General features: G+C 43.7%; 2 protein-coding genes, 1 long non-coding RNA gene and 1 pseudogene across 7 annotated transcripts; 1 reads left to right on the forward strand and 3 right to left on the reverse strand.

Annotated features, from left to right (window-relative positions):
• Positions 1-995: 995 nt before the first annotated feature.
• Positions 996-3169, reverse strand: LOC124021202. The gene is made up of 3 exons (XR_006836221.1): positions 2721-3169; positions 2417-2523; positions 996-1297 (listed from the first exon to the last, which is right to left on the reverse strand). It is a non-coding gene; the product is annotated as an uncharacterized LOC124021202 (long non-coding RNA).
• A 4204-nt stretch (positions 3170-7373) lies between these two features.
• Positions 7374-15172, forward strand: LOC124017298 (annotated as a pseudogene).
• A 2025-nt stretch (positions 15173-17197) lies between these two features.
• LOC124031650 lies at positions 17198-19713 on the reverse strand. 5 transcript variants are annotated; one of them, XM_046343151.1, is made up of 7 exons: positions 19582-19713; positions 19333-19462; positions 19064-19176; positions 18853-18980; positions 18670-18729; positions 18383-18581; positions 17198-17666 (listed from the first exon to the last, which is right to left on the reverse strand). In XM_046343151.1, the coding sequence occupies exons 2-7, from the start codon at positions 19340-19342 to the stop codon at positions 17562-17564; spliced, it is 615 nt and encodes a 204-aa protein (XP_046199107.1). In that variant the 5' UTR covers positions 19343-19462; positions 19582-19713; the 3' UTR covers positions 17198-17561. The 5 variants fall into 5 exon arrangements, with proteins under 5 accessions (XP_046199107.1, XP_046199104.1, XP_046199106.1 ...); XM_046343148.1 differs by having other exon boundaries at positions 19064-19200; XM_046343150.1 differs by having other exon boundaries at positions 19333-19619.
• A 154-nt stretch (positions 19714-19867) lies between these two features.
• Positions 19868-23627, reverse strand: LOC124017307 (methyl-CpG-binding domain protein 4-like). Its single transcript, XM_046332566.1, has 7 exons — positions 22982-23627; positions 22770-22907; positions 22543-22602; positions 22295-22429; positions 22047-22196; positions 20413-20516; positions 19868-20094 (listed from the first exon to the last, which is right to left on the reverse strand). The coding sequence occupies exons 1-7, from the start codon at positions 23625-23627 to the stop codon at positions 20020-20022; spliced, it is 1308 nt and encodes a 435-aa protein (XP_046188522.1). The 3' UTR covers positions 19868-20019.
• Between the last annotated feature and the right edge of the window lie 1905 nt (positions 23628-25532).

Genomic DNA, 25532 nt, shown 5'->3' on the forward strand with positions numbered 1-25532 from the left:
AGTATCCAGAAACCATGTATATGTCTTAAAATGTAGTGACTAACCTTGTACGACAGCATGCCTTTTCATTTTGGACAAATTATAAGGATACTCACAGTTATGAAAACTGGTTGTTTTGCAAATGTTGAACGTAATATGGCCATTAATACTTGGAAAGCTAAATCAAGGTCCGAGCATACAGATTTGACAATATTCTTACATTCTTACAATTTTCCCAAATGTACCTGGGGACTTCAGTCTTGCAGTTCACTCGTACTTCAAGTTATCCATCAAACTTTGCACATACACTGCTGCTATGTTGTGGACACTATCGGAATTACAACCAGATGATGGCTAGAAATGTGCCCTTTCTCTTGCATTTCAAAGATGGTGGTAGAAAAATACATTTTTTTCTTATTTTCTTCTACAAGATCTATTGTGTTATTCTACTACAATTAACATTTCCACAAACTTAAGTGTTCCCTTTCAAATGGTACCAAGAATATGCATATCCTTGCTTCAGTTCCTGAGCTACAGGCAGTTAGATTTGGGTATGTCATTTATCAAAAATTGGGGGGGAAAAAGGAGGGGAAAAACATCCCACCTTTCATGTGTCCAGAGCCAAACCTGTTTCTCACAGCCCTTTGTCTACTGTTTCCAAGTCCACCCCCTCTACACTGTCTCGGTGAGGCGTCTCCTGAAGGTTCGACCTCTGGGCAGGGATTCTAGTACCTGGTTGACTGGGAGGGTTTATAGCCCGGAGGAGAGCTGCTCGGTCCCCGCCAGGGACATCCTGGACCCAGGCCTCATCAGGGTGTCGACGTTGAAAAACCGCGATCATCCAGGTATACACCCAGGTAGGACACCAGAGGGGGGGGTACTGTCACACCCTGATCTGTTTCACCTGTCTGTGTGCTTGTCTCCACCCCCCTCCAGGTGTCGCCCATCTTCCCCATTACCCCTGTCCCCATTACCCCCTGTGTATTTATACCTGTTCTGTTTGTTTGTTGCCTGTTTGCGAAGTCAACCAGCATTTTTATTTTTTGGGGGGGGGTCAGCTCCTGCTTTTCCCCAGTCTCTATTTTCTCGTGCTCCTGGTTTTGTCTGTCCTGACTCTGAGCCCTCCTGCCTGACTCTGAGCCCTCCTGCCTGACCACTCTGCCTGCCCCTGAGCCGGCCTGCCATCCGGTACCGTTGCCCCAATTCTGGTTTACTGACCCCTGCCTGTCTTGACCTGTCTATTGCCTGCCCTTGTTGGAATATTAAACCATTGTCAATTTGATGTGTCTGCATCTGGGGGGAGGGAATTACCCCCTTTCTGAAAGGAAAAAAAAATAAGGTTAGGTAAGATTTACAGTAGATATGGGCTATCCTTATTTTAAGGGAAACAAAAAATGTTCAATAAAAAGTTTCGAATGGGGGGGTCGTTTTGCTAAAATCCATTTTATGTTTTAGTCATGAGTAATTTTCTGATCTTTAGGTTCCCTTTGTGTGTGTATATATAACGTTTATAGATCTGACTTCCATTAGACTAAATTACAAAATATATTGTTTGGAGTGACTTAAGTTGATGAGACCGATACAAGACTAGTGGCATTCATGGAAAGTGTTTAAAAAATGGGGACATTGTAAGGGTTTTCTTCTGGTGAAAGTGAAGCGGACCAAAATGCAGCGTGGTGGTTATTCATGTTTTTAATAAAGACGACTATACATGAACAGACTATACAAAACAAGAAAAGCACAAACCTAAACCTAATCTGGTGCAAACACAGAGACAGGAACAATCACCCACAAAACCCAACACAAAACAGGCTACCTAAATATGGTTCCCAATCAGAGACAATGACTAACACCTGCCTCTGATTGAGAACCATATCAGGCCAAACATAGAAATAGACAAACCAGACACACAACATAGAATGCCCACCCAGCTCACGTTCTGACCAACACTAAAACAAGGAAAATACATACGAACGTGACAGACATAGCATAAAGTGGTTTCTGTGAGAATTACAGGAGGGGAGCGCTTAACCCATAAGACAATTGTTCTATCCAGAGAAGTAAGTAATGTTTGCAATTATATGCAGTAAAGAGGCAGATCCGTTGTCATTGGAGGTTTAAATGAACTGCATTCTGTGTTTAATGACTTTACCCTATGCATTGTGTGGACTTGAGTGCATGTTGCATACACTTAAATGCTATTTTGTACATTAGTAAAAATGTGTGTCCTTGATGTTTTTGATTCCTACAGACACTTTGTGTGTATACTGTATTGATAACAGAACAGATCTGAGAGAGCATGTCCCCTATGGGTATGACACCTCTGTAAATCAGAACCACTTGATTGTCATGTTTTACTAAAAAAACTAAATTTCATTGATCATGGAAATTGGCAACTCCATGCACACAATTGAGCCACCTTTTCAGGTAAACATACCTCTGTCATCCTCCTGACTGTCACTCTCCATTCACACGTATTTCCAAGAGATTGGATTGAAGTGCCACAAAGCATCCGCGGGAATAGCTAAGTAACTTTTGATTTACCTGAAACAACAGGTGCATGTTGACACAATGTAAAATTGAAGTGAAATTGTAATATTAATTAATTGCAGTGCATCAATAGGCCTATATACACATGTATTAGTCCTGTCCGTGATAAATGTATCTTTTTGTAAAAGTACAAAAATGTAGCATGTTAAATAATTTGGTATCCTATTACAGCTTGCAGGTTATTAGCTTACCTTTAATTGATGACAAGGAAGAAATCACTGAGAAACATTATGCCTTCGGAGGACTGCCAGTAAACGTCGCGATGTAACGAATATATGATTTCTTGCTTCTAGATAATGATGTGGGAATCCGTGTGATCAGCGCAACCAGCTCCACTTTTCAAGATAGACAAAGGGCTGACCTGGAGGCAGACGCGCTTCGCCTGTTCCTTTGGGTTCACTTTGTCCTGCTCCTACTGCTGCAGCGAAGGTCCCCGTCGGCAAGGTACGCTGGAGATGATACACGGTGCACATCGTGCATTGACATTGGGACTCTTAGGTTTCTTAAATTGTTTATCGAGTGTGTTTCAAATTATTTCAATTCTAAAGATAACATCGCAAGTCTTGTAATTAGGTTGTAAATACTGATACGGTGTGGATAGCTATTGCACACAAGTATGATTTTGTGGTTTTCTTTACCACATGCAAATTCATGGTGGCGGTGTGTGTGTGTGTGGGGAGGGCACATGCAAAAAACCCAAACACACAGACAAGCTTTAGTTCACTTGCACGCACCATGCACAGTAATTTGTCTTATCTAGTAAGAGGCTGTCAGAAAGAAAACATCACAATGAACCTTAACCTGCTCTCTCTGCATTAACCACACTTCTGATCTAGTCTTTATTTACCTAGGCAAGACAGTTAAGAACTCATTCTTATTTACAGCCTATCCCTGCCAAACCAGGACAGAGCTGGGCCAATTTTGCACCACCCTCCCAATCACAGCTGGATGTGATTAGCACTGAAATGCAGTGCCTTTTTAATCCGCTGCACCACTCAGAGCCCAGTCTGGTGTTTGTGCATTAAGTCTGGTGCCTGTGCATTAAGTCTTGCACAGGCTTGATCCATTTGAGTGAACAGATTCATGTTTTTATTGACATGCTGTAGTCAGTCTGTACTGTAGAACAGAGTTTACCAAACTCCATCCTGCCTGGTCTGCATGTTGTAGATGTTTGATGTGGGTCTGGAAGGAGATAAACACTGTTAAATGCAACAATCGGTCCCATTTTCGTAGCTTGAAATGTCCACACATCGTATTCTCCAAGTCAGAGCCGTCCAGATAATAGAGAATCATTTATTCACGTGATGTTGGAGTAAATCACAGGCTGGAACATCAGACCAGGTTCAGGGACATCAGCGATCGGTTGAAGAGTATGCATTTGATCATTACACAGTTTTGTGCCGGGGACAATAACAGGCCACTTGTATTTAAGAGCAATTGGAATTGCATGCCTGGGCTCACGTGGTTAGATTAGGAGAGTTTTCTTATATAAACTGTAAAATGGCATTGATGAAAGGTCTTGGTTCTGGAGGGTTGTTAACACAAACCCTGCCTGTCCAAAGAAGGGCCATCCTAGACACTGTATTAATACCGAATGGTGTTGTCTTGTACTGCAGTAGACTAACGTTAACTCCAACAGGACGTCACTGTGCCTGGGACTTTTTGTGTGTCTGCTGTTCTCAGCACATGACTGGTGTTGCACCAGCAGCAAGAGCGACATCATTGGATGTATACAGAGAAACTGAGATACCTTAACAAAGGCCCAGTGGAAGCTTCTGAAATTGTGTTACAGCTACCCCAATAACATCAAATTGAACCATTCAGCTCTGGACCACTATATTTTACACCTGATTGAACTGTTGTCTATTAAACATAAGAGGTTATTTTTTAGAATTGTTTAGTGGACATTTGTCGACTAGAAAAACAGTCAAGGTCAACGGGACTGGTTTACATCATACATTTCAACCACAACTGTGTAGGTTAAAGACCTCTATTTTCATCTCATCTGATCATCATAGGTGTTGTGAAAGAATGTGAGGGTGAGTCACTATAAATTTAAATTGCAATCATTTTCATTAGGATCCAACCCTCACCGAGCCTGCTTTAGTTTTATGCCAATTTAAACCCCTGATTGAATGACATCTGACTGATTTATGTCTAAGGCTCCAGACATTTAACATACCATGAGGAGGTTGCTCTCAGTGACCATAAAACCGTTCCTTGATATTTTCTGGCAACCCTGGAGACTTGAAATGCGACCAAATTCTGTAATTCTCCAATAATATTAAACTGAATTGCCTTCAATTATCCGTTGCCTTCCAAACCATCTTCCTCCGTGTGCGTGTGGACAGTTCAGCTTGTACACGCACACTTAATTCTCTCTTTCTTTCTCTCTCTCGGAGGACCATGCCTTTGTTGCAAATAGGACTACCTGGCATGATGACTCCTTGAGCTGTCCCAGGTTCAGTCCACCTGGCCGTGCTGCTGGAGGGTTGTTAACACAGTCCAAAGAAGGGCCAGAAGTTTCAACTGTTCTGCCTTGTTATTATTTGACCATGCTGGTCATTTATGAACATTTGAACATCTCTATTTTCATTCCAATGTGCCATGTTCTGTTATAATCTCCACCCGGCACAGGCAGAAAGGACTGGCACCCCCATGAGTTTGGTTCCTCTTCTAGGTTTCTTCCTGCTGTTTTGACCTTTCTAGGGAGTTTTTCCTAGCCACCGTGCTTCTACACCTGCATTTGCTTGCTGTTTGGGGTTTTAGGCTGGGTTTCTGTACAGCACTTTGAAATATCAGCTGATGTACGAAAGGGCTATTTAAATAAGTTTGATTTGATTTATTTTTAAACAATGTGCAATTGTATTATTATAAAATCATGTACTTTCCCAATTTTTTCACATACAATATAACTTTGAATTTGTATTAGTTCATTTTATACAGTATTTCTGTTGCTCAACTTTATCAAGGGTTCCAATACATTTGGAATATCAGGTGACTGTATTAATTCAACTGACAAATTAACCATATTATATATCAGTGTCGATAGTATAGACCAGGTTAGCTCATTGGATAATCTCTGTCTCTCTAACACGCAGTGTAGAGATTAGTGCTCTTTTAGCGAGAAGGATATTTGGCAGAAATAATGGATACTGGAGGCATTGATCCCCAGCTCTAAAAGGTATAATCAGATAGACTTCTCCTGTAGCATCCAGGAACCGATGGAGTCTGACTCTTCTGATTGGGCTACTACTAAATCTGTCTGGCAGTACTTGGGGCCTACGTTGTCCATGGTGCTCAAAGGTTAGTGATGCAACTATATATTAATAATAATATTACTAAAATTAATATAATACTACCAAGCCTGGGTTCAAGCCTGAGATTTTTATTTAAAGTGTGTGAGGCAAATTTCTCAGATTGGCACTGACGCTAGGACAGCACACACATGTCATCGTAATGACTTTGCCATAATTACGGTGTGTGTCTGTCCACAAGATACCTGTGGAGATGGTTGAAAGACGATGACATAAGGAGGTAATGATTTGCCCCTTCTTACTCAGTCTTTAATATGAGTCCAATTAAACACTTTCTTCATGTTTTAGAAAAATAAGCACTCTCTCTCTTGATTTCCTTCCCTCTCCCTCCCTTTTCTCTACAACCCCCCTCTCTCAGGCGCAGTAGGAGGCAGCAATATCGTGTTGCTGTACCCTCCTGACAGCGATCAGGCTCTGTCGGGACTGGAGTGTCGTTTGGGCTCATTCCTGTCTTCTCTGGGCATCAGTGTTGATCAGTGTTGACCTGTGGAGCCAGGCTGAGCTCAGTGTCCTCAGACCTGTTTCATGGCTCCACTCCCGGCTGGACTGCCTGCAGAGACCGGGGTCAAAGTAGTGCTGGTGCTGACCCAGGCAGCCTGGGAGAGGGACACTCCGGGGGGAGTGGGTGTGAAGAGGATGGAGTCTGTGGAGGGGTGTCGTTCTCCATATTTGTATGTCTTCAGCGCTTCACTCACTTGCATTCTGTGAACTATCTGCAGGGCCGCGCCGGTGAAAACTTCACCCTGGTGCAGTTTGAGTCTTTGCCCCTCCGGCCTCCTTGTGGAGGCTGCCCCGCTGCCCCCTGCCTGAGCTCTACAGGGGGCTGCCGCTCTTCAGCCTCCCCTCCCAGGGCCTGGGCTTCCTGACTGAACTGGCTTTGTGGCGAAGTAGTGGAGCAGGCTCATGGCCACTGGCAGGGGGGGCACAGGGCAGCCTCACGGGTACTTGCTGGGGGGCTGAGAGGGTTTGCGGGGGGTTCAGCAGTGTTACGGCTTGCAGGGCTGCCACAGGACTGTGTTGGTGCAGGGGTGGAGGACCCCTGGGAGTCTGTGCCTCTGGAGCCGTGTCTCAGTACCCCACCGTCTAGTCCTGACACCAAGACCAGCAGGATAGTCTGAGAGGACATGAGAGGCTAGGAAGGAACCAGGGGCTTTTGCTACAGGACGGTAACTGTGGCACTTATACAGTATACTATAATCAGATACTGGACATAAGGACTTGCGGAGATGGTGGCTTATTGAAACTGTACCTTTGTAGAGCTATTCTACAAAGTTGAGCATGACTTGTAAATATTGTAAGTGATTCACTTTTGTGCTCCTGTCAACCCCAGCTTGGTGCTCAACTACTAATTAAACAACATTTGGTCATAGCTTGGTGGTAGTTTAACTAAATCTAAATCTCGGTAGTGTTTTCAGTAGTTAATTACTTTTTTTAATTAGCTAATTTCTTGCTCAAAATATATAGTAGGCAAGAATTTCCTCACTTGAAATGACACTTTCTGTTCTTGCAATTTTTAGTCTAAATTTTTAGTCTATTTTTAGTCTAAAGCTTAACTTCTTCCAGTAATTGGTAATTTGGTAAACTATGATTTCAGAGTAGCTTCCCCAACACTGTTAAATTATATTTTCTACATTTACAGTACATGTTCTGTCCTGCAGTGTACAGTGGGCAGCATCTCATATTACTTGCGCAGATCTGATGATCTGATCATATTGGATGTGACTGCGAACGGGACCTTGGCTAACGTTAACTAGCTAGAATGATGATGATGATGATCCTCTGGACCACAGCCTAGATGGCTCAGTCAGGACAACAACGTTAGTGAGCTCCGTACCTAGCTAAGAATTTAACTAGCTATGTTTTTGCTAAGCAGCAGAAGCGATGTAAAATAATCATCATTAATTAGGCTTATCCTTAACAGGATCCAACTCGATTTGGCAATACATAGCTATGATTAGAGAGAGTAAGTAAGTGGCACTGCATTGTTTACAAAAAAAGTATATAACTCATCCTCCTTTCTTTTCACACACTTTATTTAATCCTGCTGCCCATCATTGTACACAGCAGTTCTCAAAGTATGATAAATGACTAGGTTGATTTAAAGACACCGTAACAAATCGTGACATGACCACTGTGATGAAGAAATATCGGACTGTGTATCAGTAGTTAGGGTCAACTACTTTGTACTGAATCTCCTCTGTCCCCCGTGGCTGAGTGGTAGGTAGTCCAAGCCATGTCGTGGTTGTGGCCCCTGCTCCCTGCCCTGGTACTCTTTTCTGTGTTGTCTGTGGTTCGAGTACAGACTGCACCATGCCAGACCTGCCGCAAGCTCACTGACAGCTTCATCAAGGTAGAAGTTGTCTCTCTTCCTGTACTCCCTCTTTGTTAGTTTGTCGGTCACATTGTGCGTTTTTGTATCTGTTGGTCTGTTGGTCTGTTTTTGTATCTGTTTTGCTTATTACTCATGTCTCTTGTCGGTAGCTGCTATTTTACTCTCCTTGCTGTTCTGTCTTCACCTGATGGTCTTTGTTTTTCAGGGACTGGATAAAACATCCAATAAGAATCTTGGGGGTGGCAACACTGCTTGGGAGGAGGAAAATCTGGCTAAATATGCTCGCAGGTACTATTGGCCCCACTATGCCTATGTCTCTAGAATCTCTACGAATAAGCAGTCTTTAGGACCTACAGTCTAACATCTGTGTTTATGCAGTGGCAAGTCCACAAGGCCTACTAATCTCTGACAAGCCTTAGCATGTAGTTGAAGGGACAAGCCTTAGCATGTCCCTTCAAGAAAATAAGAATTTGTTCTTAACCCACTTGCATAGTTAAATAAAAGGGAAAATAAATAAATGAATATGGTGCACTACCTGCACCATTGTCACTATAAAGGCTTGAATTTGATTCCTCTGACCTGATTCTGTTCTCCTTCTTATTAAGTCAAGGCAGACAAGACAAGGGCTTAGTACCCCTTGATAGAGGAATTTTTAATCCCCTTTATGTTTTATTGCCAAAATCAATTCAATTCGCACTCATTTCTAATTCATGATAAGTTGTAAGTTTATCATTTGCATGAATTAGCAAGAGACCAAGTCTTAAAAACAAGTTCAGCATTTATTCTTGATGAGTACTCCATGCTCACACACATTACCACAGGTTATAAACTGAAAATGACGTCAGCGTTTTCCAAACGTTCCGTTTCACAAACAGAGGGCCCCTCTAATTCTCAAGCCTCCTCCGCGTTATCAGCACGAAGTCAAGGCCAGTCAGCATAAATCAACATTCCCGACCATTTTGGAGATGGCCCGTTCCCACCACCTGAATGAACTTAAAGAACAGACCTTCAATTGTTACTAAACTTCCTGATTACATTATATACAATTGTGAAAGAGAACAAGAGGGACAGTACATTATAGCATTTGGATTAGTCAGTTTCTGATTGGAATGTATACATAATTAGTCATTTCAAACATAATTTCCTCTATCACCCCTATGTTCTTAGACAGTACAGCCTCTCATAATTGTGTGTGTGATACTTCTTGAGTGCATAATGGAGGATATAAGGGTGTAGTATTTGTTTTATCTGTGCTATGTTCGCTCACTCTTCCCCTCTCATTCTCAGTGAAACCAGGTTGCTGAAGATAGTGGAGGCAGCGTGTGAGAAATCAGACATACTGTAACAAACTGCTGGAGCAGATTGAGGACCAAGTGGAGACATGGTGGTTCCACCGGTATGTATGCCACAGTGTGTATGTTTGTATCTGACTGTAAATGCGTTAAATGCAGTACCAGTCAAAAGTCTGGACACACTTAATCATTCAAGGGTTTTTCTTTATTTTTACTATTCTACATTGTAGAATAATAGTGAAGACATCAACTATGGAATAACACATGGAATCATGTAGTAAACAAGTGTTAAACAAATCTAAAAATATTTTTGATTCTTCAAAGTAGCCACCCTTTACCTTGACCGCTTTGCACACTCTTGGCATTCTCTCAACCAGCTTCATCTGGAATGCTTTTCCAACAGTCTTGAAGGAATTCCAACATGTGCTGAGCACTTGTTGGCTGCTTTTCCTTCACTCTGCAGTCCAACTCCTCCCAAACAATCTCAATTGGGTTAGGTGATTGCAGAGGCCAGGTCATCTGATGCAGTATTATATCACTCTCCTTCTTGGTCAAATAGCCCTTACACAGCCTGGAGGTGTGTTGGGTCATTGTCCTGTTGAAAAACAAATGATTATAGTCCCACTAAATGCAAACCAGATGGGATGGTGTATCGCTGTAGAATGATTCGCAGTCTCTGAACAGTTGATGTTGAGATGTGTCTGTTACTTGAACTCTGAAGCATTTATTTGGGCTGCAATCTGAGATGCAGTTAATTCTTATGAACTGATCCTCTGCTGCAGAGGATTACTCTGGGTCTTCCTTTCCTGTGGCGTTCCTCGAGAGACAGTTTCATCATAGCGATGAATGGTTTTTGTGACTTCACTTGAAGAAACCTTTCAAAGTTCTTGAAATTTTCCGTATTGACTGACTTGCAGTAATGATGGACTGTCGTTTCTCTTTGCTTATTTGAGCTGTTCTTGCCATAATATGGACTTGGTATTTTACCAAATAGGGCTGTCTTCTGTATTTTACAACCCCTACTTTGTCACAACACAACTGATTGTCTCTAACTCATTAAGAAAGAAATTCCACAAATTAACTTTTAACAGGGCAAACCTGTTATTTGAAATGCATGAAGCTGGTTGAGAAGAATGCCAAGAATTGCAATCCGTCATCAACGTAAACGGTGGCTACTTTTAAGAATCTAAATTTTGATTTGTTTAACAACTTTTTTTTTTTGGTTACTTCATAGTTTTTATCGTCTTCACTATTATTCTACAATAAGATTTGATAACATTATAAAAATATGCAAACATAGAGAATCAAACGGGGCAAATACTTTTTCACAGCACTGTAACTGTTCTGTGTTAATTTACATGCACACCTAAGCAGTATGTTATTTGTTTGTGTGTGCTTGTCCTTCCTCTCATCACTGATCTTGTCACTGTCTGTCTCTGTGTGCGTAGGCAGCAAGAGGCTCCAGACCTATTTGAGTGGTTGTGTATAGAAGAGCTCCCGCTCTGCTGTCCCCCGGGACATTTTGGACCAGACTGCAGAGGTACTGAACACCACACACACACACACAGTCACTGTATTAACCGTGTGTTGTTGTTGTGCTGCAGAGTGTCTGTCTGGTCCTGGAGGGGTGTGTGGTGGTCTGGGCCGCTGTGAAGGAGAGGGCAACGCGTCTGGGAGATGGAGAGTGCGTGTGTGACCCGGGGTACTTCGGTCAGCTGTGTCAGAGCTGTGCAGACGGCTATTACAGAGAGAAGAGCTCCAATCACAGCACACCAGGCTGTGCAGGTAGATCATCAACCAGACAGCCTGGCTCATATATTATCAAGCAATCTCATGTAGAATGCTCTCTAACCTCGACCAACAGCTCACCCCCCATCCCCCGCAGCTACTTGCCCAAGCCTCTCCAGGTTCTCCTTTACCCAAATGATGTTCTGAAAGAGCTGCAAAACCTGGACCTGTACAAATCAGCTGGCTTGACAATCTGGACCCTCTATTTCTGAAACTATCCGCCGCCATTGTCGCAACCCCTATTACCAGCCTGTTCAACCTCTCTTTCATATCGTCTGAGATCCCCAAGGATTGGAAAGCTGCCGCAGTCATCCCCCTCTTCAAAGGGGGAGACACCCTGGACCCAAACTGTTTCAGACATATATCCATCCTGCCCTGCCTATCTAAGGTCTTCGAAAGCCAAGTCAACAAACAGGTCACCGACCATCTCGAATCTCACCGTACCTTCTCCGCTGTGCAATCTGGTTTCCGAGCCGGTCACGGGTGTGCACCTCAGCCACGCTCAAGGTACTAAACGATATCATAACCGCCATCGATAAAAGACAGTACTGTGCAGCCGTCTTCATCGACCTTGCCAAGGCTTTCGACTGACTAGCATCAACACCCTGGATGGTTCCGACCTTGAATATGTATCTATAAGTACCTAGGTGTCTGGCTAGACTGTAAACTCTCCTTCCAGACTCATATCAAACATCTCCAATCGATAATAAAATCAAGAGTCGGCTTTCTATTCCGTTACAAAGCCTCCTTCACTCACGCCGCAAAATTTACCCTAGTAAAACTGACTATCCTACCGATCCTCGACTTCGGCGACGTCATCTACAAAATAGCTTCCAACACTCAGCAAACTGGATGCAGTTTATCACAGTGCCATCCGTTTTGTCACTAAAGCACCTTATACCACCCACCACTGCGACCTGTATGCTCTAGTCGGCTGGCCCTCGCTATATATTAGTCGCCAGACCCACTGGCTCCAGGTCATCTACAAGTCCATGCTAGGTAAAACTCCGCCATATCTCAGTTCACTGGTCACGATGGCAACACCCTCCCTTAGCACGCGCTCCAGCAGGTGTATCTCACTGATCATCGCTAAAGCCAACACCTCATTTGGCCGCCTTTCGTTCCAAGTTCTCTGCTGCCTGTGACTGGAACGAATTGCAAAAATCGCTGAAGTTGGAGACTTTTATCTCCCTCACCAACCTCAAACATCTGCTATCTGAGCAGCTAACCGATCGCTGCAGTTGTACATAGTCTATCGGTAAATAGCCCACCCATTTTTACCTACCTCATCCCCACAATGTTTTTATTTACTTTTCTGCTCTTTTGCACACCAATATCTCTACCTGTACATGACCATCTGATCATTTATCACTCCAGTGTTAATCTGCAAAATTGTAATTATTTGCCTACCTCCTCATGCCTTTTGCACACAATGTACATAGACTCTTTTTTTCTACTGTGTTATTGACTTGTTTATTGTTTACACCATGTGTTACTCTGTGTTGTCTGTTCACACTGCTATGCTTTATCTTGGCCAGGTCGCAGTTGCAAATGAGAACTTGTTCTTAACTAGCCTACCTGGTTAAATAAAGGTGAATTTTTTTTTTATAATACTAATTTATCCTCTGTGTATTGTCTTCAGCATGCTACCGCTCTTGTAAAAAGTGCTCAGGGCCAGAGAACTACAAATGTCTGGAATGCAAACCTGGGTGGCTCTTCCATGACAACAAGTGTGTTGATGAGTATTTGGCTTGTGTGTGTGTTTGTTCAAGCCTAATGTCGTCCGTTGGTTTTCGTACTGTGCCTGTTTAACTCCTGCTGTGTGTGTGGTTTCCAGACACTGATGAGTGTGGCACAGAGCTGGCTCGATGTTCCTCCAACACCTATTGCCACAACACAGATGGATCGTACGAGTGCAGAGGTACTGTATGCTTTCCCTCTACTATCTGCTAGTAACAGAGTAATGACTAATCCTGTTTGTTGTTGGTAGACCTGTGTGCTGACCCAGTTCTCTGTCCTCTCTTGTCTGTGCCAGGCATGTGTGGGCTGTATGGGCAGTGGTCCAGCCCGCTGTAAGAAATGTGCTCGGGGATACAAGCTCAGAGGAGCCAAATGTCTCGGTGAGGGAACCCGGCTGTGTGGCTCCCTTTACTATATGATTCTGCTCAGGGGCGCAACGTTCACTGGTGACTGGGTGGACATGCCCCCCCACGTTCTGAAATGACATTTTTGCCCACCACAGTTTTATCATTGGAATGTGATACAAAACAAGACAACGGAGTGCTTTAGGACCATACGGACTCCTCCGAGTGGTCGGGTAGGCTGTTTGGCGTGTTAATCTGACTGAATAAAACAATTATGTCTGCCCCACTTCTAAAACCAAACTTGCGTCCCTGATTCAGCCAATCAGATGAACCTTTTATTAAAGCAGTCGGACTTTCTCACCTACTTGTATTATACACTCTTGTCATGCGGGTCACTCTGTCCCGCTTTTCTTTCTCTCCCACCTAGATGTGGATGAGTGTAGTGAGAGGGCGATAGCATGTCCAGGGCTGAATGAGGCGTGTTTCAATGACGAGGGGTCCTTCCGCTGTGAATGTGCTGACGGCTTCATTCGTAGAGACAGCATCTGTGTGGAGAACCATCCGCTGAGTAAGTGACATACACATACACAAACATGTGATAGTTATGTCTGCATGACCTCCACCCCACAGCATCACATTTCTCTCTTCCTCGCGATCGCTCCATCAGGTGGTCCAGAGAAGGGTCTGTTTGATGACAAGACTGATGACGAGGTCCTGGTCCTGCAGCAGATGTTCTTTGGCGTGGTCATCTGTGCCCTAGCAACGCTCGCCGCCAAGGGCGACATGGTCTTTACCGCCATCTTCATCGGGGGCGTGGCCGCCATGGCCGGATACTGGCTGTCAGAGAAGGGCGACCGCATGCTGGACGGCTTCCTAAAGGGACGCTAGCCTACCAGGAGCTAGGGATACAGGACAGAGGAAGGAACTCTTGAATGCAAACCAATGAGGGCGACAAATACTGAGGGGTGACGGCTACAGGAATGCTAGCCAATCAGGGATGTACTATACTATTTTGGGGGTGTTGGCTTGGGATGATTGTGGGTCTTCTGGATTGTGAACCTTTGAGATAAGAGACCTTGGAGCTTAGTGAAATTAGAGCGCTCAATGGAGGAATGAATATAGAAGACCGGGTACTACTTGATCCAAGAACACTGAAAAGACACTGGACTGTCTTTCTGCACTGATATGAGAGACCAAAACCCAAGCCTCTCAACTCATGGAATCCCCCAAAAAAACATTTCCACTGAATTTCAGCCGTGACCCAAAAGGACCAGCTGTCATGATTCTCTCGTTAACACAGGTGTGAGTGTTGACGAGGACACGGCTGGAGATCACTCTGTCATGATGAAAAGGGAGGGAGTGCAGGTCTGATAAGACCACTACTGATTGTTACCAAGTTATTATGCATTTGTATCTTCTACTGAGCAAAATATTGCTCCAAAATGATGTCTGTCCATTTCCACACATCCCAACCCAAACTTCTTAGCTTACCCCTCTTACCTCATCAGTATTCTACTGTTCATCATTTCACCGTATACTGAGGAACAGCGGTATTTCCCTGGTAATGGAAGGTGATATGGGATGGTCAGTGGGGTGTTGAAGCACTAAAGACTGCTGCTATAGTGGACATGGGAAATGTGTAGGAAAGGACAGATGCTCCCTGTTGCACCAGTGAAATTATGTCCAATATTATAACACTATTTATAATCGCGTCCCTACTGTGTTTTTGCACAAACGTATTCTTACTGTATGAATGCATGAGAAAGGCGATACTGTATGTATTTATTATCCTGATGGGCATGAAAAACTGAACTTTATAGAACTGCTTGTTTCCCCTTAAACTGTTCAACCAGAATACAAGGATCATCACTTCTGTGTCACCACCCCAAACCCTTGTGCCTGAGCAGTGTGCATGAGAAAGCAAGAGAGTAAAAGGCAGCAGTCCTCGTGAAGATGTCACCCATTGTATTGTTTTGCAATAATTCATTTCTGAAATTATTTTTTTTTGCAAAAACCTTTTAAAGATTTTTATTCTGTATCTGTTTGTGTGTGATCAGCACCAGGCAAAATGGGGTACTGTACAGTCGTGGCCAAAAGTTGAGAATGGCACAAATATTAATTTTCACAAAGTCTGCGGCCTCAGTTTGTATGATGGCACTTTGCATATACTCCAGAATGGTATGAAGAGTGATCAGATGAATTGTAATTAATTGCAAAGTCCCTCTTTGCCATGCAAATAAACTGAATCCCCCAAAAACATTTCCACTGAATTTCAGCTGTGACCCAAAAGGACCAGCTGACATGATTCTCTCGTACACAGGTGTGAGTGTTGACAAGGCTGGAGATCACTCTGTCATGATGATTGAGTTCGAATAACAGACTGGAAGCTTCAAAAGGAGGGTGGTGGTTGGAATCATTGTTCTTCCTCTGTCAACCATGGTTACCTGCAAGGAAACACATTCCGTCATCATTGCTTTGCACAAAACTGGATTCACGGGCAAGTAAGATTGCACCTAAATCAACCATTTATCAGATCATCAAGAACTTCCAAGGTGAGCGGTTCAGTTGTTGTGAAGATAGCTTCAGGGCGCCCAAGAAAGTCCAGCAAGCACCAGGACCGTCTCCTAAAGTTGATTCAGCTGCGGGATCTGGGCACCACCAGTACAGAGCGTGCTCAGGAATGGCAGCAGGCAGGTGTGAGTGCATCTGCACGCACAGTGAGGCAAAGACTTTTGGAGGATGGCCTGGTGTCAAGGGGCAGCAAAGAAACTACTTCTCTCCAGGAAAAATATCAGGGACAGACTGATATTCTGCAAAATATTGGACTGCTGAGGACTGGGGTAAAGTCATTTTCTCTGATGAATCCCCTTTCCGATTGTTTGGGGCATCCGGAAAAAGCTTGTCCGAAGAAGACAAGGTGAGCGCTACCATCAGTCCTGTGTCATGCCAACAGTAAAGCATCCTGAGATGAGACCATTCATGTGTGGGGTTGCTTCTCAGCCAAGGGAGCTGGCTCACTCACAATTTTGCCTAAGAACACAGCTATGGATAAAGAATGGTACCAACACATCCTCCGAGAGCAACTTCTCCCAACCATCCAGGAACAGTTTGGTGACGAACAATGCCTTTTCCAGCATAATGGAGCACCTTGACATATAAGGCAAAAATGATAACTAAGTGGCTCGGGGAACAAAACATTGATATTTTGGGTGCATGGCCAGGAAACTCCCCATACCTTAATCCCATTGAGAACTTGTGGTCAATCCTCAAGAGGCGGGTGGACAAACAACCCACAAATTTAGACAAACTCCAAGCCTTGATTATGCAAGAATGGGCCGCTAACAGTGACTGTGGCCCAGAAGTTAATTGACAGCATGCCAGGGTGGATTGCAGAGGTCTTGAAAAGAAGGGTCAACACTTTAAATATTGACTCTGCATCAACTTCATGTAATTGTTAATAAAAGCCTTTGACACCTCTGAAATGCTTGTAATTGTACTTCAGTATTCCCTAGTAACATCTGACAAAAATATCTAGACACTGTGAACCAGCAAAGTTTGGAAATTAATTTCTCATTCTCAACTTTTTGCCACGACTGTACAAAGCACAAGTCAGAACTGTCAACATGTGCATCCACTCAATCCCAACACGTTGTTCCACCCTCATCCTGAGTATCTACTAAAGCTAGTGCGCTTAGAATAAAACATTTATTCAAAATATACCTTTTATTTTTAATCATGTCCTTAGGTTCCAGAACCAGCATGTGTGTATGTTAGGCCTAAGATTCCCAGCTGCACTTTCTTGCATTATGACCATTATTTAAAAACATTTTTTCCCCCAGAGTGCTATTTTCTTTACAATATCCTTTCACCATTTTTATTTGACATGTTGAAATGAACTAAAAGCAATTTAATTTGAACTACTGCTGCTCATTGCTGAAGACCTTACTATAAAACACTGCTGTTGCATGTAGGCGATAGATGAAAGCCATTTTAAGGAAACAGACCGCTGCGCCACTCAGGAGCTATCTAAGACACTGCATCTAGAAGTGTCACTACAGACCCTGGTTCGATTCCAGCCAGGTTTGGCTGGGGTAGGCCGTCATTGTAAATAAGAATTTGTTCGTAACTGACTTGCCTAATTAAATAACCCTAAAAATAGTGAAGTCCCCTATAAAGCTAGCTATGGAAAAAGAGAAAATGTGTGAACAGGTGTGTGCTTCTATTTCAGTGTGCCGCTCCAATTAATGGGGTTGTGGCGTAGCAGTTCTCTCTCCATCAGGGCCTCCTGAGAGCGAATCAGTGCCCTGGAGCTCTGCTCCATCAGCTATACCACACACACAAAAGAGAAGAGTATGAGTAAAAAAAATATCACATTAGGACGATGTCAGCGGAGACTGCTGAGGGGAGGACAGCATGTAATAATGGCCGGAACAGAGCAAATGAAATGCCATCAAACACATGGAAACCATGTGTTCGATACCATTCTGCTCCAGCCATTAGTACGTTGTGTGTGTTACAGTGTTCCCCAACTGGCGGCCCGTGGGTTGTTTTATTTGGCCCCCCAAGTTGTCTGGAAAAATATATATATTGATAAAGTTTTTAAAAACTATTTATTGTTGGACAGAGACTGTAAAAACACCAGGAAATCCGCTCCATGTGATTTTAATTTAAGAAATCTGTTCAAGTATTCCACACATAAGAGACATGTGGATCGTATACAAATAAGCAAGGTTTAAAATAATTGTTTTAGTCAAACATCTCTTTAGGCTTCTTGCGGTCAATATGCAGTCTACAAATGATTTGTAATTATGTTTATTTTACATTTTAGTTGACACTTATACAGAGCAACTTACATGAGCAATTAGGATTAAGTGCCTTGCTCAAGGGCACATTTACAGATTTTTCACCTAGTCTGCTCTGGGATTCAAACCATTGACCTTTGAATTACTGGCCCAACACTCTTAACCGCTAGGCTACCTGCTGACCCTGCCTGTTCCGGCCCCCCGACCATCCGCTAGTTGATGATCCCTGGTGTATTACCTTCTTGTTCTCATCTCTGTAGTGGCTCATCGCTCTGCTGTGCTGGATCCTCTGCTGTTTCTCACTGGACAGAGCCAAGCGATCCACTTCCTGTAAAAACTCAGCCTCCTCTGCCTTACTGGTCAACTTCAGCATCAGCCCCGCCCTCTTCTCCTCCATCTGCCTCTTCAGCTGCTGACGTACCTCCGATCTGGAAAATCTAGAGATTTATAAACAATATGATGGAAGCCAGAATCGCACCTAGATATGGGAGGGAAATGAATCATTCAGACGAGAGATGCTTTTACCTGTACTCCTCTCTTTCAGTGCAGGATCCGTAGAATGGCTTCCGCCACACTTGGTGATACCTAACGAAGCCCCAGAGAAAAAATATTAATTGGCAGAAATGTGATATTTATATTATTCTCCAAAGTGTCAGAAAATGCAGAAACAGACTGGCATCAGGGTTTATGTTTTACTACTGGAGTCACCTATAGTGCTCCTTTCTCTGCATAACCAGTGCCCTCTGGTGGTTGTGGTGATGCACAGCAGGGGTCTCCAGGCTGACAGTCCGTCTATTGGCCAGAGGAGGATGGAGGGGGTCCAGTCTGGGGACAGACTGCCGACCAGATAGGAAGTTCACACGGCAGGCCAAAATATTTATAACACTTGAATTTGCTTTATCTTAGAGTCAATTCACACCTGGCTGACTGACAGTGCTGCCGAGGCAGGTGAGATGATGATGGGCAATGTCAGGGGAGTGACCATAAGGTAGCGACTTTGGCGGACAGGTGTGGATCGAGGAATAGACAGAGCTGTGGAATTCAAGCAAACAGCAGCTGTGGTAATGAAAAGAAGAATAATGCACAGTATAAACACTGAACGGTTCAAACATGCACAGTTCAAACTGATAGAAAACCATTAATTAAAAACAATTTAAAACGTCAAAGCTGTTTTCAAAGTTTTCTTACGAAGTTTCATTCCGTAGACAGGGCTGTGCCTTGTGTTTCCCCAGCAGTGGAGTCCGGTCCTTGTGCATCGAAAAACTTCTAAAGGCTCTGTCTTAACTTTTACAACCAAGCTCTCTTCTTACTACTGACACTGTCAAAACAGTCAAGTTGAATTAATTACATGCAAACTACTTCCTTTTCAAATATTTACTTTAATGACTATGAAAAGACTTGGATTCAAATAGAAATAGTACAAACAAATGCACTCACTTGGGTGTTTTGCGGTGGCAACGGTTGCCCTGGGAATCAGGTTACTCGTGTGCAGACAGAGAATAAAGCTGGAGCCTAGCGTAACTAAATGCACTGGTGCTCTCCTAAAGAAATGTATTAGCATGTGAAATAGGGCTGGGCGAGCTATTGTCAGAGCATGGCTACACAGCTAGACAGATGGAGACGATTCAATACACGCAAAAAGGAACACAGTTTATCTGTTGTTTTTCCAGAGGCACAACATCAAAGTCCAATTCAATGTAAATGAGTCATTCGGCTTTTAAAACATGATAAAACAATTTCTTTAATAGAATCATGTTGAGTAACAATTGTTGTCCAAGAGAGATACCGATATGTCAGGTTATAAGCCTAATGATTTAAGAACTAGAACATTCTTCCACTGATAAAACAGGTTGTGACATCGCAGTTCCTCATGGTTCAGATTCCCAACCTCTCATGGTTCTCCCACAGCCAAGCATGGTACTTGTTCAGCATGTGGTCCTGGGGTTCAACCTATGTAAATACACACAAGGGCAATATCTCTAGTTGACTATATCTGGATCTATTAATAATAATAATAATATATGCCATTTAGCAGACGCTTTTATCCAAAGCGACTTACAGTCATGTGTGCATACATTCTACGTATGGGTGGTCCCGGGGATCGAACCCACTACCCTGGCGTTACAAGCGCCATGCTCTACCAACTGAGCTACAGAAGGACCATTATTATTTAAATGTTGGTGTAACAACAGTTGTCATCTTTGCTAAAGGGAAAATACACTATAAACTGGATGTAACAACCTACTATGGGGTCTGTGACTCACTCACCTGTCTCCACTCCTCTACACAGAAGATCCTGTAGGAGTCATTGCCATACTTCCCAATCCCATGCAGCTCTATAGGGTAGCGCCACTGCTTGGTCAGGTATTCATCTGCATAAGAGATTAGAGGTCGACCGATTATGATTTTTCAATGCCGATACCGATTATTGGAGGACCAAAAAAGCTAATATCGATTAATCGGCCGATTTAAAAAAAAATGTATTTGTAACAATGACAATTACAACAATACTGAATTAACACTTATTTTAACTTAATATAACACATCAATAAAATCAATTTAGCCTCAAGTAGATAATGAAACATGTTCAATTTGGTTTAAATAATGCAAAAACAAAGTGTTGGAGAAGAACGTAAAAGTGCAATATGTGCTATGTAAGAAAGCTAACGTTTCAGTTCCTTGCTCAGAACATTAGAGCATATGAAATCTGGTGGTTCCTTTTAACATGAGTCTTCAATATTCCCAAGTTTTAGGTTGTAGTTAGTATAGGACTATTTCATTAACCTTTGACTATTCAATGTTCTTATAGGCACTTTATTATTGCCAGTGTAACAGTCCCTCTCCTCGCTCCTCCCTGGGCTCGAACTAGCAACACAACGACAACAGCCACCACATCGAAGCAGCGTTACCCACGCAGAGCAAGGGAAACAACCACCCAAGGCTCAGAGCGAGTGAAGTTTGAAACGCTATTAGCGCGCGCTAACTAGCCAGCCATTTCACTTCGGTCACACCAGCCTCATCTCGGGAGTTGATAGGTTTGAAGCCATAAACAGCGCAATGCTTGACGCACAAGAAGAGCTGCTGGCAAAACGCACGAAAGTGCTGTTTGAATGAATGTTTACTCGCCTGCTTCTGCCTACCACCCCTCAGTCAGATACTTGTATTACATTATTGTAGATGCGTGTGTTTGAGCCTTGTGTGTGTGCTTGTATGCTCAGTCAGATTATACGCAACACAAGACACGCTAGATAATATCTAGTAATATCATCAACCATGTGTAGTTAACTAGTGATTATGATTGATTGTTTTTTTATAAGATAAGTTTAATTCTAGCTAGCAACTTACCTTGGCTTACTGCATTTGCGTAACAGGCAGTCTCCTTGTGGAGTGCAACGAGAGAGAGGCAGGTCGTTAATTGCGTTGGACTAGTTAACTGTAAGGTTGCAAGGTTGAATCCCCCGAGCTGACAAGGTGAAAATCTGTCTTTCTGCCCCTGAACGAGGCAGTTAACCCACTGTTACTAGGCCGTCATTGAAAATAAGAATGTGTTCTTAACTGACTTGCCTAGTTAATTAAATAAAGGTGTAAAAATTATACTTTTTTTAATAGGCCAAATCGGTGTCCAAAAAGACCGATTTCCGACTGTTATGAAAACTTGATATCAGCCTTAATTAATCGGCCATTTTGATTAATCGGTTGACCTCTATAAGAGATGCATAACATCTGCATAACATCCCCATTATTTCTCAGGTGCTGGCAAAAACAAACACACCTAACACTTGGAGGATAGGACAACCCAGTCGTCCTCCTCGTTTCAGCTAAAACTAAAATCTCACTTTCTAGGAGGGAAATCAGTGGATCATCTCTTGGATCCACAGGTGGAGATGGGAACAGTGACTCACCAGAGAACCTGATGATGATTTTGGCTCGCAGTTCATACAGGCCCAAAGATCTCAGCAGCACAGACAGGGGCTTCCACTCTGCCCCCCTGGTCTCCTCCGCTGATGGGTAAAGCTTAAAGAACTGCCACAACACCGGGATGGCCATTTTACCTGAAAAGGAACACAGAACAGAGACTGTGTGAGATAATTCCAATGTCGTTATTGTAGATGTGTGTGTTTGAGCCTTTGTGTGTGTTTGTGTGTCTCACCGCTGGTTTTGTTGAGGAACACGGTGGCTATCAGGAGTTTCCAAGGGTCGTGGAAAAGGGTCTCCTGCACCAGGTGGAAGGGGGAGCGAGGAGGGGTCCACTTCCTTAAGGCTTTCCTCCTGGGGGGGCTTAGACCTGTGTGTGGACATAAGGGGTTTCGGACATAAATAAACCATTTTTTATTTGACTTACATTTTTCTCCAAGAATGGCAAGTTCTGTTAAATTCTAACATTTATGAAATGATTACCATCTCTCATTGACTTCCGGCTGAAATAAGGACTGGTCTTCCGTTTCTCTCCTAACAGTTCTGGGCAGAACAGGAACAACAGGCACCACTACACACATTAAACATGTTATTCTCTTGGGTCAGTACACTGAAACCATGGAGGTTCCCTATCTAGGCATCACAGTCAATGCACATTATGCATCATAACTCAGATAGCACAATGCACAGTAGAGAAAATTGATACATACTGCTCTGGGAATCTTTCAGTGGTATACAGCGCTCTCCAGTGGTCTGGGGAGATGGCAGCTCTTCGTCATGCACCTCTGCTTCTATATTCTCCACTCCCTCAGTCTCCCCCACTCCCACACTCTCAGACTCAGCCTCCCCTCACTCTCAGAAGCAGACTGCACCCTAAGGACTGGGACAAGTAACAGTGACACAGGAAGCTGTTCTTCTCGACCAATGAGAGCATCTTGTAAATCAGTGGGCGGGGCCAGCCTGAGCAGCTTTTCTCTCAGCAGCCCCGGCCTCCTCTGGGGGCTCTTCTCCAGTATGACATCGTCAACTACCGCCACGACCTTCAGACGCCTCTCAGTCTCATCATCCTCACCCCTTCTCACAGAGGCTTGTATGTTTGTCTCTTTGATGTCTTCATTTGTGTCTGATGTTTGGCCCGTTTCTGAGCCTCTCCCAGCTGCCGGTCTGTGATTCCCCCTTGCCAGGTGAGGAGGCATGTCAGGCCTCAGATTAGTTATTATCGTTCTCTTGTCTCTGGGTCTGGTCCTCTGCTTGCAGGATTTTGCGGAATTTGCTATTTTTGTGTTATTTGGAGGCAGGCTTAATATTCTACCCTCTTCCATATTCTCCTCTGTGTTCTGCCGGTCTTCTTTGATATTGGCCTCTGAGGTATGACGTGTGTCTTTCTGATTAACTTTCCTCTGTCTCTCCTGGCTTGGCAGCGGAGTCACAGCTACAATGCCACTCTTGGCTTTGGTGAAGTCAAAGTCATCTATCTGTAGATCCCCTCCTGCATCTCTGAGAAGGAAAGCTTGAAGAGACGCCCTGGACCGGAACCTCTGTCCCTGGGGACTAGAATCATTGATCATAGGATATCTGCAATGCACTTAGCCCCTGGCCCTGGCAGTAAGATACACACACTTCAGGGATGTTTTACATGCAATGAGAGAATGGAGAGTAACTAGTGAAGAAGCAAAAATCAGAATCACCTTGTTATATAGATGTCCATTTTGCCTGCAGTCTTCCCACTTTTCCTCCGTCTCACTACTCTCACCCAGCCCGGCGGCATACTAGAAGGCGGGCACGACTCCTCATCTTCCTGTCTGCTCCGCTGTCTCTTGACTGTATTGGGATCAACCTCTTTGGTAACTCTCATATCTGAACCTAGAACAGCCATAGTGTCTGTGTCAGAATTAGGATTCAAATGTGTGTCAGTGACGGGGTTCTCTGTGTTGAGGTCATTGTTTTTGAGCCTGGTTGTGACTATGTTGTTGTCCGTAGGGGAAGCACAGGTTGTATCAACAGTAGGCTCAGTTTTAGCCTGATACATATGATAATCCAGTGATAGCATATTGTCCACACTCTGGAGCGTAGAGGATGTCTGTCTCAGACAGGTGTCACAAGCTGGGTTTCATGAGGCTGAGATCCTGCTCTGGTCCTCTTATCTGCTAACATCTTCTTAAGGCATCTGGAGCTCTATACCTTGCTGCCACAAACAAAAAGATGGATCAGAATAGTCAACTCCTCACCCTGTCTATCAAATCATATTTTAATTATATTTTATTTTATATGGAATAGCATGGTTTGGACAAATAGGTGACTAATTAGCTAGCTAAGCAGCTCAACAGTTGCAGATTGGTTGACCTTCTTGATAGTCGATTCAACTGTGCTTCTTTACATACCTCGTGATCACGTGCTGTTCTGGATGAATGGTTCATCTCTATTGGTATGTTATTTGAAGATCGAGTTGAATAAAATTGTCACGAGACATAACATCTTTGGATAAATTATATTGTGCGCTGGGCTGTGAAGTGTGTGAACGAGCTTATGAGCGATTCCGCTTGACTCACACATGCCATGCGCAGAACGCAGCACAAGAGACAGGACAGGAAACAGAGAACGGAGTCTGCGCACAAGCGATCCTGTAAACAGTCCTACACGACAGCAACCTGTTGGACAGCAACCTGTTGGACAGCAACCTGTTGGACAGCAACCTGTTGGACAGCAACCTGTTGGACAGCAACCTGTTGAACAACAACAGCGCGAACGGAGAGGAAATCGGAGAAAATAGACATACTTGTGAGTGCGGTTGAGAGTTTTTTTTGGGACATCAGAAGTCCAATGCATTTCCTGTAGACAGCCAGTAGGTGTCAATGTTTGACCAAGCGAGCTCTGACAGGGACTGGTGGAAGTGGGTGCCGTTCTGTGAGGAAGAGGATGATGAGGCAGTGGAAGTGGATCTGGACAGCAGCATGCCAGAGCCCCTGTGCCTGCTCACCGACGCCCCCTACAGCCAGAGCAGGCAGAGCTGCATCAGCAGGGTAGAGCACCTGGTGCTGAGCTAGGTAGCTGGAGAAAGAGAGGCAGGCAGGGAGAGGAGGGAGGGGAGCCCCTGCTGCAGGGACTGTTCTCTGATCAAGACCACTGCATGCATGAAGGAAGGGAGGTAAACATCAAAACTCAGGGAAAGACTCATTGTGGCGTGTCTCTCTCAGGGATGAGCACAATGACCCACTGAAAGAAATTAGGTAAAAATTATAACGGATCTATATATTTTCAAATAACTGTGCTTTTTCTGATCCACATTGATTTTGACAAACAAAAAACAACCCCCCAAAAATCTGTGGCCCTTCATTGAATTTCAAAACACCGATGTGGCCCTTAAACCAAAAAGTTTACTCACCCCTGTCTAAAATGTAGTAAATGTTTTTGCCTCCTACTGGCCATCTGGATATTGGTTACATATGGGATAAACATTTAGAGTTTGTTTCCAC

Source organism: Oncorhynchus gorbuscha, linkage group LG03, assembly GCF_021184085.1.
Source record: "Oncorhynchus gorbuscha isolate QuinsamMale2020 ecotype Even-year linkage group LG03, OgorEven_v1.0, whole genome shotgun sequence".
Taxonomy (NCBI): Eukaryota; Metazoa; Chordata; class Actinopteri; order Salmoniformes; family Salmonidae; genus Oncorhynchus; species Oncorhynchus gorbuscha.

Coding starts and splice junctions, on each gene's coding strand:
- LOC124031650 (XM_046343148.1), bottom strand. Junction 18,981..19,063: donor CAGCACTGTCAGTCAGCCAG/GTGTGAATTGAC, acceptor TCTGGTCGGCAG/TCTGTCCCCAGACTGGACCC. Junction 18,730..18,852: donor CAGAGAAAGGAGCACTATAG/GTGACTCCAGTA, acceptor GGGCTTCGTTAG/GTATCACCAAGTGTGGCGGA.
- LOC124017307 (XM_046332566.1), bottom strand. CDS start 23,627: ATGATCAATGATTCTAGTCCCCAGGGACAGAGGTTCCGGTCCAGGGCG. Junction 22,603..22,769: donor ACTGAAAGATTCCCAGAGCA/GTATGTATCAAT, acceptor TGTTCTGCCCAG/AACTGTTAGGAGAGAAACGG. Junction 22,430..22,542: donor CCGGAAGTCAATGAGAGATG/GTAATCATTTCA, acceptor GTCCACACACAG/GTCTAAGCCCCCCCAGGAGG.